The sequence below is a fragment of the Saprolegnia parasitica genome (genome assembly GCF_000151545.1).
Source record: "Saprolegnia parasitica CBS 223.65 unplaced genomic scaffold supercont2.78, whole genome shotgun sequence".
NCBI lineage: Eukaryota > Oomycota > Saprolegniomycetes > Saprolegniales > Saprolegniaceae > Saprolegnia > Saprolegnia parasitica.
The window spans coordinates 1-20,995 of NW_012156472.1; the positions used below are offsets into that span (position 1 = coordinate 1).

At 58.7% G+C, this 20,995-nt stretch overlaps 9 protein-coding genes across 9 annotated transcripts; 3 read left to right on the plus strand and 6 right to left on the minus strand.

Annotated features, from left to right (window-relative positions):
* Positions 1–1,093: 1,093 nt before the first annotated feature.
* On the plus strand, positions 1,094–1,837 carry SPRG_12538 (hypothetical protein). The gene has a single exon (XM_012351286.1). It carries the CDS (start codon positions 1,251–1,253, stop codon positions 1,635–1,637), a length of 387 nt encoding a protein of 128 aa, XP_012206676.1. The 5' UTR covers positions 1,094–1,250; the 3' UTR covers positions 1,638–1,837.
* Positions 1,838–1,998: 161 nt separating this feature from the next.
* On the minus strand, positions 1,999–2,260 carry SPRG_12539 (hypothetical protein; the record flags this gene model as incomplete). Its single annotated transcript, XM_012351287.1, has 2 exons — positions 1,999–2,007; positions 2,057–2,260. The coding sequence occupies 2 exons, from the start codon at positions 2,258–2,260 to the stop codon at positions 1,999–2,001; spliced, it is 213 nt and encodes a 70-aa protein (XP_012206677.1).
* Positions 2,261–2,467: 207 nt separating this feature from the next.
* SPRG_12540 (hypothetical protein) lies at positions 2,468–2,817 on the minus strand (the record flags this gene model as incomplete). The annotated part of the gene is made up of 2 exons (XM_012351288.1): positions 2,468–2,530; positions 2,590–2,817. The coding sequence occupies 2 exons, from the start codon at positions 2,815–2,817 to the stop codon at positions 2,468–2,470; spliced, it is 291 nt and encodes a 96-aa protein (XP_012206678.1).
* Positions 2,818–4,161: 1,344 nt separating this feature from the next.
* On the minus strand, positions 4,162–4,590 carry SPRG_12541 (hypothetical protein; the record flags this gene model as incomplete). The annotated part of the gene is made up of 2 exons (XM_012351289.1): positions 4,162–4,287; positions 4,561–4,590. The coding sequence occupies 2 exons, from the start codon at positions 4,588–4,590 to the stop codon at positions 4,162–4,164; spliced, it is 156 nt and encodes a 51-aa protein (XP_012206679.1).
* Positions 4,591–7,731: 3,141 nt separating this feature from the next.
* Positions 7,732–10,479, plus strand: SPRG_22303 (hypothetical protein; the record flags this gene model as incomplete). Its single annotated transcript, XM_012351342.1, has 13 exons — positions 7,732–7,937; positions 7,991–8,247; positions 8,298–8,526; positions 8,577–8,751; positions 8,800–8,904; positions 8,953–8,975; positions 9,029–9,083; positions 9,136–9,360; positions 9,408–9,846; positions 9,902–9,979; positions 10,035–10,089; positions 10,145–10,222; positions 10,272–10,479. The coding sequence occupies 13 exons, from the start codon at positions 7,732–7,734 to the stop codon at positions 10,477–10,479; spliced, it is 2,133 nt and encodes a 710-aa protein (XP_012206732.1).
* A 21-nt stretch (positions 10,480–10,500) lies between these two features.
* On the minus strand, positions 10,501–12,273 carry SPRG_12544 (hypothetical protein; the record flags this gene model as incomplete). The annotated part of the gene is made up of 2 exons (XM_012351290.1): positions 10,501–12,180; positions 12,203–12,273. 2 exons carry the CDS (start codon positions 12,271–12,273, stop codon positions 10,557–10,559), a joined length of 1,695 nt encoding a protein of 564 aa, XP_012206680.1. The 3' UTR covers positions 10,501–10,556.
* A 948-nt stretch (positions 12,274–13,221) lies between these two features.
* SPRG_12545 (hypothetical protein) lies at positions 13,222–14,423 on the plus strand (the record flags this gene model as incomplete). The annotated part of the gene is made up of 7 exons (XM_012351291.1): positions 13,222–13,338; positions 13,387–13,437; positions 13,489–13,547; positions 13,594–13,656; positions 13,704–13,756; positions 13,805–14,204; positions 14,250–14,423. The coding sequence occupies 7 exons, from the start codon at positions 13,222–13,224 to the stop codon at positions 14,374–14,376; spliced, it is 870 nt and encodes a 289-aa protein (XP_012206681.1). The 3' UTR covers positions 14,377–14,423.
* Positions 14,424–14,431: 8 nt separating this feature from the next.
* SPRG_12546 (hypothetical protein) lies at positions 14,432–18,191 on the minus strand (the record flags this gene model as incomplete). The annotated part of the gene is made up of 3 exons (XM_012351292.1): positions 14,811–18,191; positions 14,514–14,760; positions 14,432–14,461 (listed from the first exon to the last, which is right to left on the minus strand). Exons 1-3 carry the CDS (start codon positions 17,630–17,632, stop codon positions 14,432–14,434), a joined length of 3,099 nt encoding a protein of 1,032 aa, XP_012206682.1. The 5' UTR covers positions 17,633–18,191.
* Positions 18,192–18,873: 682 nt separating this feature from the next.
* SPRG_12547 (hypothetical protein) lies at positions 18,874–20,835 on the minus strand (the record flags this gene model as incomplete). The annotated part of the gene is made up of 5 exons (XM_012351293.1): positions 18,874–19,356; positions 19,407–20,204; positions 20,252–20,469; positions 20,508–20,734; positions 20,778–20,835. 5 exons carry the CDS (start codon positions 20,833–20,835, stop codon positions 18,927–18,929), a joined length of 1,731 nt encoding a protein of 576 aa, XP_012206683.1. The 3' UTR covers positions 18,874–18,926.
* Positions 20,836–20,995: the final 160 nt, after the last annotated feature.

A 20,995-nucleotide genomic window follows, 5' to 3' on the forward strand; every position in this document is an offset into this window, starting at 1 on the left:
CGTGGGGGAGAAGGGTAAGCTTCGTGTTGGGAGGCCGCCGCCGCCCAAGAAGGGACTGGTGGGTGGGATAAAAAGAATAGCTAAGGAGAGCTTTGTTGGCGACTTCATTGGAAATGAGCTTGGATCATGGGTCTTGAACGTTGACAGTTGCTGCCTGGCTAAAACGGAAACTGCGGTTCGGGCAACGGTTGAAGATGGCGCACTTGCTTGGCCGTGGTCCAAAAACACAGCTTCACGCGTGCCGCCAGAAACTAATCCAAGACGAAAACGCTTCAACAACCGGCAGCGTCTGGTTTGCTGCAAGCACGTTACCATCCAGGCCGATGGACACGGGACGAAACGCAACAAAGAAAGCATGCGTCGGTCGGACGTGTCTTGGCACCACGCCAAGTTCAGCAAGAACGACGACATCAAGAAGGACGAGCTGATATGTGCGTTCGAAGGCTGCACTGCGCGGGTCCATCAACGACACCCCACGTACTGCAAGAACCACCAGTCTTCGTCAAGCGCTACAACATCAACCTCAAGCACTGAAGGTCACCAAGAGCACCGAGCAACCAACCACAAAAAGAGGCAGCCTGCCCCGACAAGCGAAGAGCGCATAGCTCAAGTTACCTTGATAAATTGAGTACTAGTACAACGTCAAGCGTACTTTCAGACCTCTTTTCTGTACACAGTACCAAGGCCATACATATCTCGACAGTACCAAGCGCATCAGCGCACAGAAGCCCCGTCGTTTATTAATATAGCCATGGCGGTTAATGTTGGGAATTTTGGAAATGTTGACCTTGTTGACGCTAATTGCGTCGTCGAGGAACTTGACGGGCCGCTTTCGGTCGACTGTACGGATGCCGCACGTTGCGTCGGCCATCCGCACCCAGCGCCTCTCGCTGCAACGTCTGATGAACGGCCGCTTTGGGCGCCGCTGGTCTTTCTCACGCAGTTTGCCGCGGGCATGGGCTACTTGTATCGCACCCGTTCGACGTTTGTGCTACTTGCCAGATTGGGGCATCAAGACGTCGAAGCTGCACCCATTTTGGTGCGACGTCAGGCGCCAGTGGGCCAAGACGGTGTGGGCCAAACGAGTCGCGGTCCCCCATACATGCGACATGTTCACCAACATGCCCGTCTGTACGAGCCAATGACCATCGACAAAGTCCGACAAGCTCGTCAAGCTCGTCAAGCGCGCCGTGGGTCGGGAACGGTGCCTGCACGGGGCTGGCAACGGGTTCCGGGCGCTCCGCGACTTGATGACGCCGAGCGGCCACGAGTCCACGTGGAAAAAACTCGCAGCGCGCATGCGGCTTGACATCCGCCTCGTGATGCGGATGCTTCCAGTCAACTCGCGCCTGCACTACTACATCGAGCACCAAGAGCCCGCCGCCATTTTGTGCATACATGGCTGCGGCGCCGTGGAGACGGAGGTGCATGCATTCTTCGCGTGTCCGTACCTGGAAGTCGCACGACAAGGCTTGGCGCGGCCGTTTAGTGGCCTCGCGTCTCGAATCTCGACCAGTTTCCCGTTCACGCACGGCGTGCAGCGCGACGCTGTACCCATTGTGGGCCATGGCGGCTCGGTCACCCTGATCTGGATGCCGCCAAGTGTGACAACGTGCTCCAAGACATCATCTTTCTGACGAGACAGGCCGCGATCCGGGGCCGGCTCCGTTTACGTCGCCCGAGCATCAGCTCGTCTCTTCTTCTCTCGTAGGTACCGCGTCCTCGCCGCCAAGAACCCACTCGGCCTTCAGCTCAAACCGACATTTGCATGAGACCTCAAGACCTCCTCAACACATCCCTTATTAATCTTGTATAGCCCCTGAAGACGTGTCGTGAGACATGGATTGGATGAAATCGTAGTTTTCGCGGTAAAAAGTGAATATAGTTAGACCCCTTTGACGACAGCGCAAGCATGCCGGTCCTGCCATAGCTTCAAACCTCCATTTTTCGATGCGTTGGACGTTGGAGACGCTCTTAACACGCAACGTAGTGTGTATATTAGTCGTACTAGTAGAACCTACTTGGACTAACTAGTCGAGTTTAAAATATGGTGCACGAGCGTAAACTGCGAGTCGCGGGCCGTCTCGGGCACCTGGTTGAGCGCGGCCTTGAGCTCCTGGAGCACGTTCTGGGCAAACGGTGCGATCGCCGTGTCCCGGGGGTTCATGACGAGGAGCGAGTCCTGCACCCACTTGAGGCTCAGACCCAAGTCGCGCTGGAGGTCCGACCCGAGCTGCTGCACGAGGCAGAGCACAATCATCTGCGAGAGCACGGGCGGGCGCACGCAAGCACGACGCTCGTCTCGACGTTGGCGCACGTGTAAAAGACCAGCACCACTACGACGCGTGGTCGAATACAAGACAGCACACTAATGGTTTCAATGCATGCGCGTTTAAACGTTAGACTAAAGTCCTACATTTCTGCGTGGACCGGTAGCTCGTTGCTATGCGGCCGCGGTTGAGCGGGCTCAGGCCGCGTTGGGGCCATCGCTGGACTGGCCGGCGGTCGGCGGCGGCGCCGGGCGCTTGATCTGTTTCGTGGCCAAGAGATTCTCTTCACGTGCGCGAGATCAGCTCGCATCGCCTCGACTGCGGCGGTGTCGGCTTCAATGGCCGCGGTCTCCGCCTTGAGGGCCGCGATCTCGGCGTCAACCGCCTCGACCTTCTTCTTGGTCGCCTCGTACTCGGTGCTCGCGCGCTCCGTGCACTCACGATAATACTGCATGCGGAGGTTCAACTGCTCCTCGGCCATCGCCTCGTCGTGCACGTGCTCGTCATTGAGCGAAAGCGGACTCGGCTCCATCTCCTTGCTGTCCATCGTTGCTGGGTCTTTGAGCAAAAGCGGAAATGAGCGAACGTGGTTCGATCTTGCCGCCTTCGGACGTGGGCAGCGGTATCCGGATGCACAAAATTCCCTTGTTCAAGTAGTCCTGCGTCGTTCTACCACCGGTACGTGCTGCTCGATCATCGCAAAGCGCTGCAAATGGAGCTGAGTGCGCTTACGGACGTCTGTTCAATGTGGGCAGCTAGAACTGACGGCGTGAAATGCTTGCAACCTGCCATAATGGCGCCTGCAATACACTCATATAAGGCAATCCAGGTGGCTTCCAAACTTTTGCGGTTCCATCTCATAGAAAAAACAAGTGTGAGAAGGGGAAGGGTTGGTGGGAGGATTCGTCGTGATTGGGCAAGAGCAGCACCGAATTGCCTTGATCAAGTACCCTGCATCGGCGGCAAGCTCCAACACCAAGACACACCACAAATGGAGCCGAGCGAGCTTGTGGACGTACTACAGTATACTCGATGTGTTTAGTCCTTGCTAATGTCGTGCAATGTGTGCAAACAAACCCACAAATTGTCTAGTACATACTACACTACAAACTTGACTTCAACCTGTTTGAGTACTTATCTAAGGCAATCAGGAAAACCTGATGCTCGACCGAGGTTTGGCGCAATGACGATTCGTCGCTGCATACTGGCGTCGCTGACGACTCTCAACAGCTCATTCGATTGGAGGCACGGGCTGCTCGTACTGATGCCAAGGTCAAGGACTGGTCACTGCGTCTTGCCACAGCAGTGGCTCTGGACGCCAAGCCCCAAGCCAGCCGCTCGCGCTCATCACTCGCCAGCCCCAGCCTCGACGGCCATTTCTTTATTGCTTGGTGCTGCTTCGCGTCGTGATCCAAATGAGGCAGCTGTCGTACTCCAGCGCGCGCGCCTTAGAGAGTTTGAAAAAGCCGGCTTTTTTCTTGGCGCGAAGAAGCTACTGCTGCTCGCCCGTGACGCGCACGGTTGGCGCATGATCGACATCGATGCGTCTTACGACCGTATGACGATTCCGTACATTATCGAGTACCTACATCCATGTACCTTGGAGCGTCGAGAGACTGTCGTCGTTAAAGTAGAGCAGACGAGGGCGGTCTGGAACGCGACCTCGGCGCCGAAGACGTCGCGATGGTCTTTAATACGTGGCAGTTGGAGCGTCAAGATGCAATTCTTTCTTTGCAGCAGTGTTGCATCTATTTTTCACGCAAGTGACCGTACCTTGCCACGGGATCGACGACGGCTCTCGCGAGTGGTCGCTCGGGACAGGCCCAAGGAAGGCCCAAAAGGATGCCCTGCCCACTGACGCATTATGTAGTACCTCAAAACTGGCGCTCATTCAGAACGTGATCGCAAAGAAGCTGGCGAACGCGAGGAGCTTGCAGAGCGCGAGGAGGCACGACTTGTTGGTCGCTGCGCTCGTCCACGTGGGGTAAGGCAGCGACCATGAAGGTGCCGAGCATCGCTTGGACCTCAACCGAGTGTTGTACAATCAATGAAGTACATTTTTGTACGTCCCTTTGGCGTAAGATATTTGTGGCTGACACCGTTGTTTTGAGAGAAAGTCCTAGCCTTTGATTGCGACATGCCACTGGATAGTCCCTGAATGCAAAAACATGACTCTGTAGATGATAGAGTTTCGCCGTGGTGAACTTCCACGTGGCATGGACGTGTATACTTGACGTCCTCGGCACCGTGATCGAATTCAAATGCGAAGCAAAGCAATCCTTCACGATACCTTCGATTGCTGCAACTCGCACACCTTCATGTCGGGCTTGGACCATGTGCGATACCAGTAGCGTGGATGGCTGGAAGCCGCGAGTTGGCAGCTGGATTATACACGCTGTGCGATATACGGAGCGGCGGTCCGTTCTTTCTCAGCCAAGAGAGCTCCCAATTGTACTTTTGACTGACACCATGCTCGCTTGGCTGGACGCACGCGGCGCAACTTCAAGGTATCGGTGCGGGTAGGGTTACGAAACAGAGAACGCCACCACCCTCACTCGCCTTGGATGTACACATGCGGGCACCTCGACTGCTCTCGCGCTCCACTAATTCCCGCTTCAGCTCCTCCATCGCACATGAAATCCCGTGCATTTGCAGCACTGAAACGTTTGATTCAGCAGTGGCATGGTAGCTTGCACGTGTAACAACCCAATACGCTCACTAAGAAACGCGTCATCGCGAATATCATATCGCTTGGATAGTTGAAGCTGGTCGGCGAGGGGCTTGAAGAAGCTAGTACCTCCAGAATGCCACTGGGAGGAAAGAGAAAGCCGACGGATTGTGGTGACAGCATTAACTGTCGGCGTCAAAGACCAAGACTCGCTCGCTTTGAGCTCTGCATTCAAAGTGACAGTGGTGCATCGACGCAGGTTCGGTCGATCGATCGCACAACGATCGTGTACGGTTTCTCATCACGTCATCGGATGACGTGATAACCTGTCACATGCTCTTGGTCTCCTTCAACTTCGATTCTCCGAGCTGCTGCAACCCCTGTATGCAAACCTACGGCTCCCTTTTCTCTCTTAGCCAAGAGAGCTCACCATAGCGCCTTTGACTGACAGTGCTATGCACGTTGGGATGGACGTGGCGCATCTTCAACCTGTCTGCGCAGGTAGGGTTACGAGACAGAGATCACCACCGTCACCACCGCGCCGTTGCAACAACCATACGACGACTTGTCCAACGACTTCGATATGATTTTTTTGCCTAACAAACGCACAGACGGCGCTCATCAAGCGACCGACGGGGTCGTTGCCGGACATCCGGACCACCGAGAGCATGTCGGCTACGCGTAGCGCCGTCCTCGCTAATTGCAACTTTATTCCAACATAAAATATCTAGATATTCAACGCGAGCTAACGCGAGCAAATACATGGCGCTTTGAGCCTTCATAATTCTAGACAGACGTGTCCTTGGCCACTGAAATGGTCGCAGTGTTGTGGCTCCGCGCTTAGGGCGTGGTTTCGAAAATGCGACGAACGTGCACTGAAGAAGTGGAGCGCTTGAACGAGCGCTTCGAAGAAGCTGCAACACTGAAGCGGCGACGGGACGAGGCCTACAAGACAAATCGCCTCTCTCACGCACAGTTCATTGCCGAGAGAGCGACATACCTTTGTGTCGTTCTCTCGGCAATGAACTTTGCGTGCATGAGGTGATTTGTCGTGTAGGCCTCGTCCCGTTGCCGCTTCAAAGTTGCAGCTTCTTCGATGCGCTCGTTCAAGCGCTCCACTTCTTCAGTGCCCAGTCGTCGCATGCGCGCACATTCGGCGGCGGCAATGAGTTCAGGCTCGCCTTCAACCTTCGGCGCAGGCGCGGCCGGCGCAAAGGCCGTCGGGAACAGCCACTGCATCGTCGACGCTGCGTTTTCTGAAATGATTTGATCTTATACTTTTAAAAACCATCGTACAACTTCTCATACAAATGCCAAGGTATTTGCTTCGTTTTGTATTCAAATATCAGGGTGCTGCTGAACCTCGAACGCAAAATCGGTGCCCGGGTGTTTGCGAAACCGAGGTTAAATTTCTGGAGATGGTGATTGGCTGAAATCAAGGCTATCCGGATACAGTACTACGTTCTCAAGGTCAAGCGCCTTCGTTCGAGCAGCTTGTTGGCCCTGTCGTGGTCAAGCTCATTGTCGCCCAAGTTCGTCAAGTGCGCGCATCCACCACGGCATCCGTGCCCTCGACACGCGCTGCCAAGCTGCGCGAGCGTACAGCCCGAATCAGCCATCGGTCGACCTACCGAATAACCTACTCAGTTAAAAGCCCATGGGAGGTCGCCTGTATGAAACGCAGCACGAGACATCGCGACGCGCCATCCGACGTGCTCGCCCAGCAGACGCCCGTGCCTTCCTGCGCATTGTGTCACGTGGTCGTAATGACGAGCTTGCCGTCCTTGAAGCTCTGCACGAACAGTAAAAAAGCAAGTCCTTCCAGACGAAGCAACTTGCAGCTGGGCTAGGTCTCGGCAAGGGTATATAATTATACCCTTGGTCTCAGACGGTGACCACCGTCCGTGCTACCGTCCATGACCAAGTCCAGCCACAAGTCGCTTCCCCGTCCACCGACCAACCCAACACGCAGTGACGACCCAAGATAGTATTATGTGTTGCGTACAATTTGTAGCATTTGCTGAAACCTCAATGCAAGCTCATTTCTCGACGCCAGACTTACCACAACGTCAACGAGTGCTGCCCACTAGCGCCCGACAAGCCGGACGGCTTTTTCACGCTCGAGCTGCGCGCAATGAATACCTACCCCAAAGGCAAGACAATCGCGGGAGTTCCGCGCTATTTCAAGCCAGGCGTTGCCGTTCGGATGACGTGGCAGCACCAGAAGCCAGCACGGCGAAACGACCGACGACGCAAGTTCAAAGTACTATGCTTGCAACTCACTACGGCCCAAATAATGACTACGGCCCGCGTTGGTGGGATTCGAACCCGCACATGGCGACAGCGCGCTTCTCAGTACATATATTTTGACGTGGCACCAGCATATTCGCGCCAGTACGCTGCCAGATGGCGCGTAGAGTGAGTAGCGAGCTTGCCGCCTGACACCACAACCATTCTCTGTCGCGCGCGAAATGACCGCGTCGAAAGCGCCAGCCAGTCCTACGTGATGGCTGCGTATAGATGGGGCGGTTCAGGACGTCACACAGCGTGGAAACGAAGACACTGTAATTTCCACTGGAACACGCGAAAGCCCCGGCCGTTGGACCTACACTCTGTCGCGGGCCCGATTATCATAAGAAAAATACGATATTTTTCTTATTTTAATTTATCCATGGCACGTCTTTATGTGACAATGAGTATTCAAACCGCAAGGATGCCGTATTAAAATACGTGTAATTTTAATCCTGGACCGATAAAATGGTTTCTTTCCAGCATTTTCGGGAATCTTTGGCGATGGCCGAGCGGACGGACGCGCACGAGCCGCGCTGGACCGAGCGCGGAGCGTCCTTCCTCCGACGCATCAACCTCGAGCGCGTGGCCGAAGACCCGCGCGTGCGCCTGCTCGTGGACGGCCAAAGCACGGGCGACATCTCTCTCACGTCGCCCATGAATGCACAGATCCCGGCGCCGTTGCTGCCCCCGCCCCGGCCGACGAACCCGTCGCGAGCTGGTCGCGGGCGCTCAAAGAGTCGATATCGAGCGTCCTCTTTAGCAAAACCAACGACGACCCGATCCTGCACTTTTCGTCGCGCCTCGCCGTGCTTGCGCCGCCGGCCATGCAAGCCGTCACCAAGCTCTTTGGCGCAAAGACGTACACGAGCACGTGGGCGGACGCGCAGCTGGCCATGTCCACCCTCGACGCTGCCATTGCGAGTCGCTTTGCCGAGAAGGCGTGCGTCATGGACTGCGGTCTCCTCGACGCGGTGCAACGGACGCACCAAAAGCCGCTCGTGCCCGACACCTTTGCCGGTATCCCGCGCTCTTCGTATCTGCATGCGATCGCTCATGCGTCTACCTAGGCGGCCGCGTGACGTCATTGCCCTTCAAGCGCGGCGCGGTGCCGTCGATGCATTCGATGTTTGTCGCTGCCTCGACGGTCGCGTCCTGGCTCGCGCTCGACGACGCCCACGTCGCGGTCCTCTTGGCGCCCAACCAGGAGCAGCTGAGCGTCTACCTCGCCTGCTGCGCCATGTACCGCGCGCCGTTTGGGACCGATCTCATTGCGTACGGCGAGCGCATCTTGCAGTGGTAGCCGCCCGCCCATTCGATTCCATCCATGTGATGCATGCTGCGTGTAGGTTCAACGAGAACGTCGAGAGCGCCGAGTCGCTGGCGCTGCGGCTCTCCAAGACGTTCATCGAGTCGGACGCGCGCAACACGTCGTACATCCCGGGCCCGCCGCGGCCGCAAGCGCGTTTTCTGCGCGACTTTACCGGGCTCCTCCTCCTCCGCGACCAACAGCTCTTGGCCAGCGTACGACTCGTTTGTCTTTGTAACATGCGGTGACAAGGCCGTGGATAGACATCGCTGCAAGACCGCACGAGTCTCAGCGGCGCCGCGGTCTTGCCAGCTCAGCACCCGCTGTACATCCACCGGATCTCGATCCTCAAGTGCCCCGACGGCCTCGTACGGTGTGCAAATTTCGTTTCAATGTATCAAGTGTGGATTGGGTAGTCGCGGTACCTGCCTGACAACACGTACCGACCGGACCGGACTTGCAAGACGAGAAAGGCCATGTGTTTTACTCGAGCATGGTGCTCGGTCTGCGCAGCATCCTCGTCTCGAGCGGCCCACACGCGTTCAAGGTCCTCGTTTCCACTTGATACAAGCTTGATACGAAACTTTTTGATCTGGTAGGTCGGACGCACCATCAACACGGGGGATTTGCTGCTGCAAATGTACCACGTGCCCGTCAACAGCCGCGGTCAGCTCGTGTTTGAGACGCGGCTTCACTCGAGTCTGCTTCTCCGGCTCTGCGACGGCGCGACCGACCGCCGCGCGGCCGTCGTGTTGCAGCTCAAAGCCGGCGACTTTGACTGCGTCTCGAGTCTGTACACACCGCACGCCGAGTTTGGCCTTCTCGTACGCCGCTGCCACCATGTACCAATTGCAGACACTCTGTCTTGTAGATGGAGTTTGGTGCCGACGCAGGCACGTTTCCGCCGGAAGAAGAGCCGACGCCGACGCCGTCCGAAGACGAGACTCGGCATCGCAGCTCGGTCTTGCCGCCGCGGCGCCCGCCCGCACCGGCCTTGCCGTGGACGACAATCGCGACGTACATCGTGCCGCAAACCGTCGTGTACACGTGCTATGGCGACGGCCACTTGACGCAGATCGACCTCGCGGTGCGGCTCGCCGAGCACACGCTGCAGTTTCACGTGCAGTGCGGCGACGACCAGGCCCGCGTGCTCTCGCCGCACCAGCTCTTTGGCTACGTCCTCCCGACCGCGATTCTCGACGACCTCCGCACGCGTCGCATCCCGGGCATTGAGCTTCCGGCCATCGACGGCACCTCCCGCGACTCGTTTGACGTGCAGTATGCGCTCTGGCTCCAGCGGCAGTTTGACGGTAGCTCTCTTTTGAGAGGTGGTGGCTGATGGTAATATTGTCGTATGTTGGATAGACGATACGACGCGGCTCTCGAACGAGATTCGCATCGGGACATCGCCCCTTGAGATTGAAGCCTTGGTCGCCACGCACGGTACTATTTCTACTGGAGGCGAGTGGATGCGTCGAACGATGTTGGCAATGATTAGGGACGTTGGGTCTTGTGATGCTGGCCAACCAGCTCCAGCAAGCCGACGCCAACTCGTACATGCTACTTAGTATACGTGGTCCTAATCATTGATGAGAAACAATGATACAGGCACGGTGCGTCGGATCGCATGATTGCACAGCTGCCCAAGCGCGTCTTCTCCCGCGAGCGCGAAGGCATCGACATTGAGTCTGCTCTCATGATGCACGTGAGAACCCTCACGACGAGACGCGACTAGGTGCTTGGTGTGTCGGTACAATTTCGAGTCGGGCGATGACATTCGGACGCTGCCCTGCTTTCACTCGTACCACACCGACTGCATCGACCCGTGGCTGCGCCTCAAAAAGGTGTGCCCGACCTGCCAAGTGTCGATTGAGCTCGGCACGGCGGGCGACGGCGACGACGACGACGACGATGACGACGAGGATGACGAGGCGGCGACGTAGACCAATGACGACATCTTGTCCACACTGCGTATATGTATACAATAAATGCTAATCTGGGAACCAAGAACACTATTGTCTTACGAGTTGTCGGCTTCGTACAGTGTCTGAATGAAGCCCAGAATGAGACCGAGCGCACCGCCCATGAGCACAAGCTTCCACTCGTCCTCCTCAAAGACCGGGTGCAGCAAGCGCTCAAACCGGTCGTAGCTCAGCGTGCCCATCTTCTCGCGCAGCGTCGTCTCGAGGTCCAGCGCCACGGTTGTGTAGTCTTCAATGTGGCGGAGACTCTCAGGAAACTTCTGCACCACGAGGTCCGTGATGTCGTCCTTGATCGAGTTGTACGTGTCCTTGCCGATGCCGATGCTCACAATCTTGTCGGCGATCGACGCGCCCGCGTTCACCGCGGTTTGGACGTTGGCGTACACGAGTTCAAAGAGCTTGTCCGAGGCCGGGCCCTTGAGAATGGCTTCGATGATGTTGCGCGCGTTGAGCACGTCCGAGGCCACCATCTTGGCGTAGACGGCCGCGACTTCCTTTTGGCGGCGCAGAAAGAGGCCGTGGAAGGTCAAGCAGCCCACCTTCTTTGGAAAGACGGGCTCGAAGATCATCTTGAGCGCGAGCCAATTCGTGAGCGTCCCCACGAGGAGGCCAAAGCCGGGAAAAGTCACGTACACCGAGAGCTTCGGGAAGAGGAGGTAGATGCCCATTTGAATGAGGCCAAAGAGGCCGCCCATGTACGCGCCCGAGTTGCGGATGAACGCGAGCTCCTTGTAGCCGCACGTCACAAACATGTTGACGATGAGCTGCTTGTCCTTCATCATGTTGGTGACGACCATGTCTTCAATGTCAAAGACGTCTTCGATGCGACTGCGGATCTCGAGCATCATCGATTCAATGTGCTTGGGCGCTTCTTCCTTGACCTTCTCGACGATCTCGTCCTTGACCGCTTGCGGCAGCACGCTCCATAAGCCCGGGTTGTACTTGAGCGCCATGGACTCGATGATGTCCTTGATCGTGTTGAAGAGGATCGGCTCGAGCTCCTTCGAGACTTGGGCAGGATCAATCTTGCCAAACACCTCGCGCACGTCCATGAGCTGCGTCGTCATGATGCGCACCGACATGCGGGCCATCTTCTCGCCCTTAAAGGGCACGATGCCCTGCCAGCCGCAGAGGCCCATGTTCGTACCCGGGTACTGGCCAATGCCAACGTAGTTGAGCGGGTAGAACGTCATGTACAAGGCGAGCCAAATGTGCACGTAGGTAAAGACGATACTGATGACGGGAATCGACATGATCGCAAGCACGTGCGACGCCGGGTAGTCCGTCTTGTCCAAGTCGTCCTTGAAGACGGTAAAGATGAGCGTGACCGCGAGCGCGAGGAGAAAGATGACGATCGAGGCGAGGAGCGTTGGCCGCGCAATCATGGGCGGAAACACCACGGGCACCGTGACCTTCTTCGGGCTTCCGCTGCTGCTCGCTTCGCTGGGCCGCATGGACGGGAGAGGGTCCATGCCGATCGGCGTTGTCGCGCCAATGTACGGGCTGCGTGGCGTCGCGACAATGTCGTGCGAGCCGCGGGACGACACCTGGTTCATCGCCAAGAGCGTGTAGCGGAGGCTGGTCGCCAGGCGCGGGCGGCGTGGAGGCGCGCCAGTGCGTCGGGCGCGAGCTCGACGAGCTGCCGGCCGAGAAGGCGCGGACCTGGCTTATCAAGGGCGCGTACCGCCCGTCCTCGAAGGACGTGAGCCATGCCACGAGCTGCCCGGGGCTCCACAGCGACGGGGTCTCGTCCATCGGCGGTGATTATGCAAGAATAGCTGCCAGCGGAACCGGACAATGCTCTCGTAAGTGCGATTATAGTTGGGACAAACGACGGAGACTTCGCCAACCGGGCCGGCCATCATCGACTTGACGACCTTGGTGGCCAGACTCGGCAGTAGAGCACTACCTTTGCTCCTATATGTACTGCTCATAGCTCCATCGTCCCAGTGCGCAACGTCGTCTTCGGCTCGTAATGTACATGCAACTGCATGAAGCTCCTGCCCATGGACTCTGGACCATGGACCATCAACAACTGAGAGACCATCAATGTGGACCATCATTTTCGCCTCGGGTCATCTTGCCGGAAGGCTCAACGATTTGAGCTGGTTGTCAGATTCCATGGGAGCTCGGATCTCTCTGATCGACCTGTACCGACGTCGTCCATGGCTCGGTTCGCTCCGTGTTTACCCAAGACCAGGTCGCGGCGCTGGGCCGCTGGGACACGCGACCTGTGGTCGATGGGCTCGGAAATCGACACCGTGCGAGGATCTTGCAGCGCGCAATTGGCTCAACGGCCAAGTCTGCACGCAGTCTCTTCTCGAGTAGGGATCGTAGAAGCGAAAAGTATGTAGCTAGGGAGGGTACAATTCTTGTATCCAAGGCGAGAGCAGTTGGCGAGATCTTTGGGCGCTGGGACAAACCCCTTTTTCCCGCACTTTGTCGAGCGCCGCAGTAATTCTTGTATCCATCGTCTCTCATTTAATACCATACATTTTATTTAGTATACAAAAACAGAGAGTCACGTGCATTTTATTCACCTGCGATACGCTGCGGACGCTTGATTGGCGCTTGCGTCGAGCAGCATCATCATCCGCAGCATGAGCATGAGCAGCCCGCCGGTCGCTGGTCGTCGTACGTCGTCTTGGCCGTGCTTGCTAGATGGCTAAGCATGTCGACGATGGCGTAGTTGGCCATGCACCCATGCGGCGGCTCTCGATCATGAGCTACAACGTCCTCGCGCAGTGCTACGTGCGCTCGTCCTTCTTCCCGTACTGCGACAGCAAGGCGCTGCGCTGGAAGAACCGCAGCCAGCTCCTCGTCCGACGCCACCGCCGATAGCGCTCCTCGCACTCATGCCGGCTGTAGAAGAACCAATTTGCTGCCCTTCCGACCCGACCCGACGTCATCTGCCTCCAGGTATGCGTCCATCACTCCAGTGCCATACTACCCAGACGACGTATGTGCTAGGAGTGCGACCAGTACGAAGCGTTCTGGAAAGACACGATGGCGGCGATGGGCTACGCTGGGTACCTCGCACGCATCGGCTCGGCGACCGACTAACGACGCCAGTAGCATGTACGCGCAAAAGACCAGCGCCAAGCAAGACGGCGTCGCGATCTTCTGGCAGCCCGACCGGTAGCTTCGGGTGCGCATCGACAGCCTCCTGTACGTGGTGGTTGTAGGCTCGAGCTCTTGCATAGCGAGCAAGTCCACCTCAAGCACGCTGCTGTCAATGGTATCCACTCCTGTCATCTACCGGCGCCACTTTACGACCTTACCATAGCGACCGACGCCGACCTCGCGCGCCGGCTCCTCGCACGGGACAACGTCGGGCTTCTTGGGCAGTTTCGCTCCACTGTCGACGGCGCGCTGGTTGTGGTCGCGACAACCCATCTCTTCTGGGACCCCAAGGAGGCCGACGTGAAGCTCGCGCAGACGGAGCACATGCTATCTGCGATCGCGTCCTTCACCGCCACGCGCGCTGGCAGTGTCTTCTTGGCAGGCGACTTCAACTCGCTGCCCGACAGCGACGTGTACAAGCTCATTACAGCGACGTACGGCAGTGCGTATGCGGCGTACGCTGCCGACGGCGAGCCGGCGTTCACCAACTGCAACGGTGTCACCGCCGACGGGTCGCCAGCGTTTCTCGGAACGCTCGACTACATCTTCTACGAGCGGCCGAGGTATCGACACGTGTCCACGCTCACATGTACGACACGGCAACGTAGGGTCGATGTCGCGGCCCTCGCACCGCTCATGACGTTGGCCGATGCCACGTGCGAAGGCGCGTTGCCCAACCGACATGTGGGCTCCGACCATCTCCCGCTGCTTGCCGAGTTTGTGTTCAAAGAGTAGTAGTACGCATACGTAGAGCTTCGTAATGAAGTAAAAAAGCAAGCAACGCTCCTTGTTACCGGCGGCGGCGAGGACGGAAGCTCGTCTACACGCGTCGTGTCAGGGACGAGAGGATAATATATGGCATGAGATAGTACCATGTCTTCGTCGTCGTCGCTACCGGCAGCCTTGGTTTCTTCCTCGTTGTCGCTGCCAGCGTGCTTGGTCTCTTCTTCGCCATCGTCGCTGTCGCTGTCATTTGTGGCACGGGCCTGAGCACGCACCGGCGTAAAGTACGCGCGGATCGACGACGCGGGCGCGCTTGCTTCGGCAGCGTATTCTTCCACGTCGCTGTCGGGGTCCGCCAGATTGGCTTCGGTTTGCTTCGCACGGCGGGACGGCATGCTAATGCAAATACACACGATGAACCTCGTTTCATCACGTTGCTAAGGTACCGTCGCGGCGGCGGGTCGTCGTCCGAGGCCTTGGTCTTGGCCGGTGTCGGCTTGGCCTTCTTGGCCTTGGGCGCGTGGTTTGCTTTCGGGAGCGTCCGCTTCTTGGGCGTCTTGCTCGACTTGGCCTCGTTGTCATCGCTCGCGTCCGAGTCGTTGGCGTCGTTGTCGTTCTCGGCCTTGCCGGGCTGGAAGAGGTCTTTGGGCAGGAAGATTTGGCCCGGGTACGGCTTGAGGTTGACTTGGTTCTTGATCTTGGCGCGAAGCGTCGACGTACACTGTTGCACGACCTTGTAGAGCCCATTGGCCGTCGGCTCGGTCGCGTCATGACACATGCTCATCTTGTGCAGCATTTGGAGCAAAAACGAAATGTTGTCGGCCTCGGACGCCACGTTCGAGACAAGAACGTCGAGCAACAACGACGGCGCGTCATGGAGCTTGGCGCTGCCATGCGGCGGGTGCAAGACGAGATGCAACACGAATGGCAGCGTGTACTCGGGCACCATGAGCGAGCTCGCTTCGTCGTTCGTTGCGTCGTCTTGGTCGCGGGCCTCGAACGCTCGGCGGAGACGCGTGACGGCCGTCGCCAAAAGCGTGCGAGCCGTCTTCTTGAGCTCGACGTGTGTCTCGTGCACGGTCAGCGCCAGCATCGCCGTGTACTTGTGCGGGTGCGGGATCGCATGCCGCAAAAGATTGGCCGTCAGCATCTTGAGGATCGCCTCTCGGACACCAACGTCCTCGTCCGTGACGGCGTAGCTGAGCGCGTGCCACTCGTTGGTGCGCACTTGGCTCTCGAGCAGCGGCGTGCGACTCAAAACGAGCATCGTCTGCGCGGCGACGCGCCGCAGCGGCGCCTGCGCCGACGCCAGCAACGGCGTCAGAATGTCGAGCACCGACCGCGCCTTGGCCGCGTCGTCGGGAAACTGGTACACGGCCATATGGCCCAGCACGCGCAGCTGCAGGGCCAACGTGTGGAGCTCCTTCTTCTTCATTTTCGCATGCGACGAGGCCGTGGACGCCAAGAGCAAAGCACACAGCGCCTTGCACTCGGCCGGCACCGAGATATGCTTGGCCAAGGTCGCGAGCGCGACCAGCTGTGCATCCTCGTGCGTCGACGCTTTGGCCAGTGCCACGAGCCACGCCTTGACGGCCGGCGCGCGCGGGAAGAGAAGCACAAGCGCACGCGTGCTCTTCTTGACAATCTCGTCGCCCTCCGACTCTTGCGCGGCGGCGAGGAGGACGCCTTCGAGCGCGCTGTCGGGGGCGCGCGCAGTCGTGTGCGCCTTGCGGTACTTGCCGTACGCAATAAGAATGTCCAGGACGCACGCCGCCTGCGTGTCGTCGTCCAAGAGCGCCTCGAGCGTGTTGAGATGCGCTTCGAAGAGGAACGGCGCATGTCCCGCGACAAACAAGAGGATCTCGACCACCGTCTTGGTGTCCCGGCTCGTCGATTCGTGCTGCAGCATGGAGAGGAGCGACTCGAGGCTCGTGGCGTTGATCGTGAGCATCGCGAGCTTCCGACACAGGTTTTTCATCCACTCGCCAAGCGGCGTCTTGGAGCCGAGCATCTTGACCACGTCTTCGCGGGCCTTGCGGAGGTCGGCGCTCGAGCTCGAGGGTGCGCAGAGGAGCTCGAGGTGCTTGACGAGCTTCATGTCCTTCCAGAGCGCGAGCTTCTCGGTCAACGACGCCCAGCCGTCCGTCTCGGGAAGGAGAGGCTGGAGCTCCTTCAAGCACTCGATCATGTGGAGCACTTCGGGCGTCGCGGCTGTCGCGTTCTTCTTGTGCCGCATGAGCTGCTTGATGTCGACAAACGTCGTGATCGCATCCCGGCAACGCACGCGCTCGAGGAAGATGCGCTTGAGCGCTTCTTTGGCGCTCGGTTCGAGGTGCTTCCAAAGAAAGACGAGGCCCTTCATGCGATGCAGCTCCGACGTGGCTTTCGGCAGCAAAATGTCGTCGAGCAGTTGCACCACGCGCAGCTTGAGCTCTTGCTGCGGGTACGCGAAGCATTTGAGGACGTAATCGGGCACCCACGAGAGCGCGGTCGCCGCGGCCGTCAATTCGTTGGCGCCGGTGCTGAGGCTGCTCGCCACGTGGGCCGAGTAGATCTGCGCGAGGCCCGTCATGGCTTCCTTGCGAATGACGACCTTCTTGTCCTTCATGCGCTCGCCGATTTGGCGAAGACACGACGCGCTGACGCTCGTTACGCTCTTCGCCGCGAGGTCGCAGAGCTCGTTCATCGCGAGACGCCGGACGTCCCACTCGGCGTCCTGGAGCCGACCCATCATCTCGGGTTCGATGAGATGCAACAAGTCGGGCTTGCGCTGCGCAATGATCGCACAGACCTGGACCATTTGGAGGCGCACTTCCTTCTTCACGTCGCGGAACCGATCGAGAAACTCGCGAAAGTTCTTGAGGTACTGCGACCCGTAGTCGGCGTGCGACGACGCAAAGAGACGGCCCATGAGCGCAATCGCGTTCGAGCGCGTGTCGAGGTCGTCGACTTGGAGCTGGAGGCACACGTTCGGCAGCACGTACAAGAGCAAGCTCGGGTTGACCTTGTGCACTTCGTAGATGAGCGCGTGAATATGCTCCTTGAGCGCCGAGTGCTCGCTCGCGCCACGCACGTCGACGAGCGCGCTGTTGAAGAAGAGGCTCAAGTGCGTCTGGAGCACGTCCGTCGCCTTCTCAATGACCTGCTGCGCCATATGGTACGTCCGCGGCTTGGACGCTTCAAGGAGCGGTTCCAAAAGCGCTTCGAGGATCGCCGGACTCACGGCGTCGCCTTCTTCTTCCAAGCAGCTCGCCATGATGGTAATCATGTTGGCTTCGACCTTGGGCGAGTGGTCGTCTTGCAGCCGCTCGAAAAAGCAGAGGTGACTGCGGGACTAAGTCGGACGACGAAGATGTCTCCAGCAACTCGGGCTGCAAACCGACCATGAGATTGCAGCTCTTGACGGACGCGAGCGTCTCGAGAAGCCCAAACCACGCAATGTCCGTATCCTTGGTCGACTCCTTCAAGGCGCGAATGACGAGGCCAAAGACGTCATGCAGCGCCTGGTCCGACGCAAACGGCGTCTCGGGCGCCGTCAAGCGCAGGAGCTCGGCGGCGCAGGACGCTACGAGAAGGCGCACGTGCGCGTCTGCGTGGGTCAAGCGCTCTTCGGCGCTGAGGTCGCGGGCCATGGCCTTGGCCTCGTCGGCGTCCAGGTCGCCGTTGCCGAGGCCACGGAGGCGCTCGAGGTCTGCGGTGAGCTGCTGGGCGACGCTCGTCTTGGTTCTTCCAGCCTTGTCCTTGGCGGGCGCGGGGTCGCCTTGGCGGCTCTTCCCCTTGCCCTTGGGTGCTTGCTTGGGGCGTGCCATCTTGAGGCCCGGCCGACGCGAATAATGCTAAATCCGGCCGTCCGGATACACTTCGGGCGGTTCGCGGGTTTTTGAATCCGGATAAATTACGAATTTTATCCGGTGTCCAACCTGGGCACCGCCTTTTCGCCGCTGGCGCGTTTGGCGCGCTTCCAGCACCCGTCGTCGTTCGACAAGGGCTCTTGTAGCATGCAAGTCCTATGGCTAAATGCCAGGTGAGGAGGAGGTTAGGAGCTGACTCGCACCGCAGAGGTGAGGCCTGTCGAGGTTCTCGGAGCTGCTGGCATCCTTTCTAGTAGCGATGAGCGGCGAAGCTAAACTGTTCCTTGTAATGGCGGTGATTACTCGGGCCAAGCTGCGTGATTTGGTCCAAGGCCTAGCTCTAAGGCATTAGTCCTGCGGTAGGACCCATGAGCGCGGCGCCTGTCTCTCGCCGCCCGCTCTCACCCCTCGATCTCCCGTCTCTTCAGACTCGGAAGAGCTTCGAGAGAGGGTGTGAGCTACGACGGTCGTCCGTGCGTTGGCGTCACGCTGCGGTGCCACTCGTCTGGTGTAAGAAAAGGGCTGTGTCAACTCAGATACCCAGACGAAATGAAAAACGATCTTCCTGCCCGTGGGACTCATCGCGGTCGGATCGATGACTCGCTCAACCCTCCGAGGACTGAGTGGCCGATTCTCGGCCACAGCGATTTACATGTAAGAGAATATTCCATATATAAAGGTTGGTGCGTTCGCAACGGACCGTCCAAGCCATCACGTTGGGACCTGGAACTTCCAGACGTAGTGCCACAAGTCGTGGCAGCTGTACTGTCGCCTATCAATCGGCTGGTCGCTGAAGTGCACGTCCTTGCACAGGTAGAAGATCTTGCCTTGGTTGTCTTCCGTGCACTTTGGGCAGTAGGAGTACGTTTGGTGCTTGCGCCCACCGGTCTGTGCCGATCCTCGCGCCTTGCACACACGGCAGCGGCCTTGCTTGAAGCCTTTCTCTTTGGCGTTGGCCATGCCGTGCAAGGGCTCGACCCCGACCTCGTCCGCGTCAAGCCGTGTGAGAAAGCCGACGTGGGCCAGGAAACGGACGAGCCCTTCCACGTCGCGCGTCGGCGTTCTTGCAATGTCCCGCAGCGTAAACTGTGCGCTCGTCGCTTTTGATCGCAGCGTTCTCAGCGCGTCGACCTGCGACTCGCTCACGACAAACTCGACGCCAAGCTCGACGCGTAGCTGCCATGGCCGTACCCGACGTTGAGGACATAGAGGCGGTCCACGTCGTGGTCCATGCGCGCACGGATGGACGGCACGTCGCGGAACGCGAGGAAATTGGCCAGTGGGTTCAAGCGGAAGCGCGCGCTCCCCGCGATCGTCACGGACGGATCCTTGACGAGCTGCGCGTCACACGCATCGAGCACCGTCGACGCGCTGTCGTCGTCACTCTCGTTGTCGTCCGCATGGTCATGGTCGTGGTCATGATCTTGGCAACTGCCATGCTCATGCTCGTGCTCATGATCGTGGTCGACCTCGTCGGTGACCGCTAGCTGGCCGTCCCGACCGTGCACCAAGAGGCGTCGCGGGCAAATGTCGGCGGGTTTGATCGACTGCAGCTGCGTCCGGAGCGTCTCCAGCACGGTCGCGAGCTGCGCGTGGGCGTCCTCAATCGACTCGTAGTTGACACCAGCCCGACCTGCTGCCGTCTGCAACAGGAGCTGGCGGACAGCGTCGGCGTACGGCGTCGAGAACATGCTCAAGTTCATCGAGATCGAGTCCTCGTCGTCCGCACACTCGACGCGGTGCCACATGCCACTAGGAACGTACAGCATCGAGCCCGGGCGGAGTGTGACGCTGACGTAGTCGTCGCCACCGTCGAGGGGAGGCGCGTCGGCAAAGGTCGGGTCCGTCATCCAGTGCACTTTGAGCTCCTGCTCGACCGCGTCCTGCGTCTTGTAGTGCAGTACGGGATGCGGCACTGTCCCTTTCTGTAGCTTCCACGTCTGGGAGCCGGCGAGCTGGACGGTAAAGTTCTCCATCAAGTCAAAGCGCCTACGCATACGTTAGCACAACCGTCGACGACGATACCTTGGAGAGACCAATCAGTCGTGTGGCCCGCCTTGCCGCAAACGATTTCAATTTCGCCGTTGAGTTCGCCAAAGAGCGACGTCGTGGTAAAGCCCATGCCGAGTTCCTTGGCGAGCGCCGGAATCAAGAGCGCGCTGAGCGCCTCTGACGACCGCATGTAGAGCGAGTGGCCGGCGCGGTGAAGCACGAGCGCCTGCTTGACAGTCCCATCCTTGACCGCCTCGATCTTCTTGTCCGTGGTTTGCAGTACTCGCCCGAGGACGTGACCTCGAGGAGCGCCTTCACGTCCAAGTTGCACAGGCCCGACACAACAAGCTGGTCAAAGCGAGCCGGCGACGTGTGCACAGCGAGGGCCTTCTGGCGGAAGTGCGTCGTCATAAAGGCGTCCGTCGTCATCGGGTGCACGAGCTTGGCGAGGATGGCATCTGCGTCCAGCATCGGGTAGGTGTCGGTGGCGGCGTCGGCGACAAGGGTCAATACGTCGCTCGCGATGGCTACGCAGAGCTTGTGCGCTAACGCGTTAGCATGGCCACGTACCGTCCTTCGCATGGCGCTTGGTCGCCTTGGCACCCTTCGTCGCCGCCTTGCGCTTCATCGCCTGTAAATCTCACTGTACCGCTGGATCGATTGTGATTGGTCATCAACCACCAACGCCCCGGACGGTGATTGGTGGCTTTTGGCGCTAAGATTTTGATGGCCATCGTCAAGATGCAGCGTCGCGTTCGCATCGGACGCACGCGTCATTGTAATGAGTC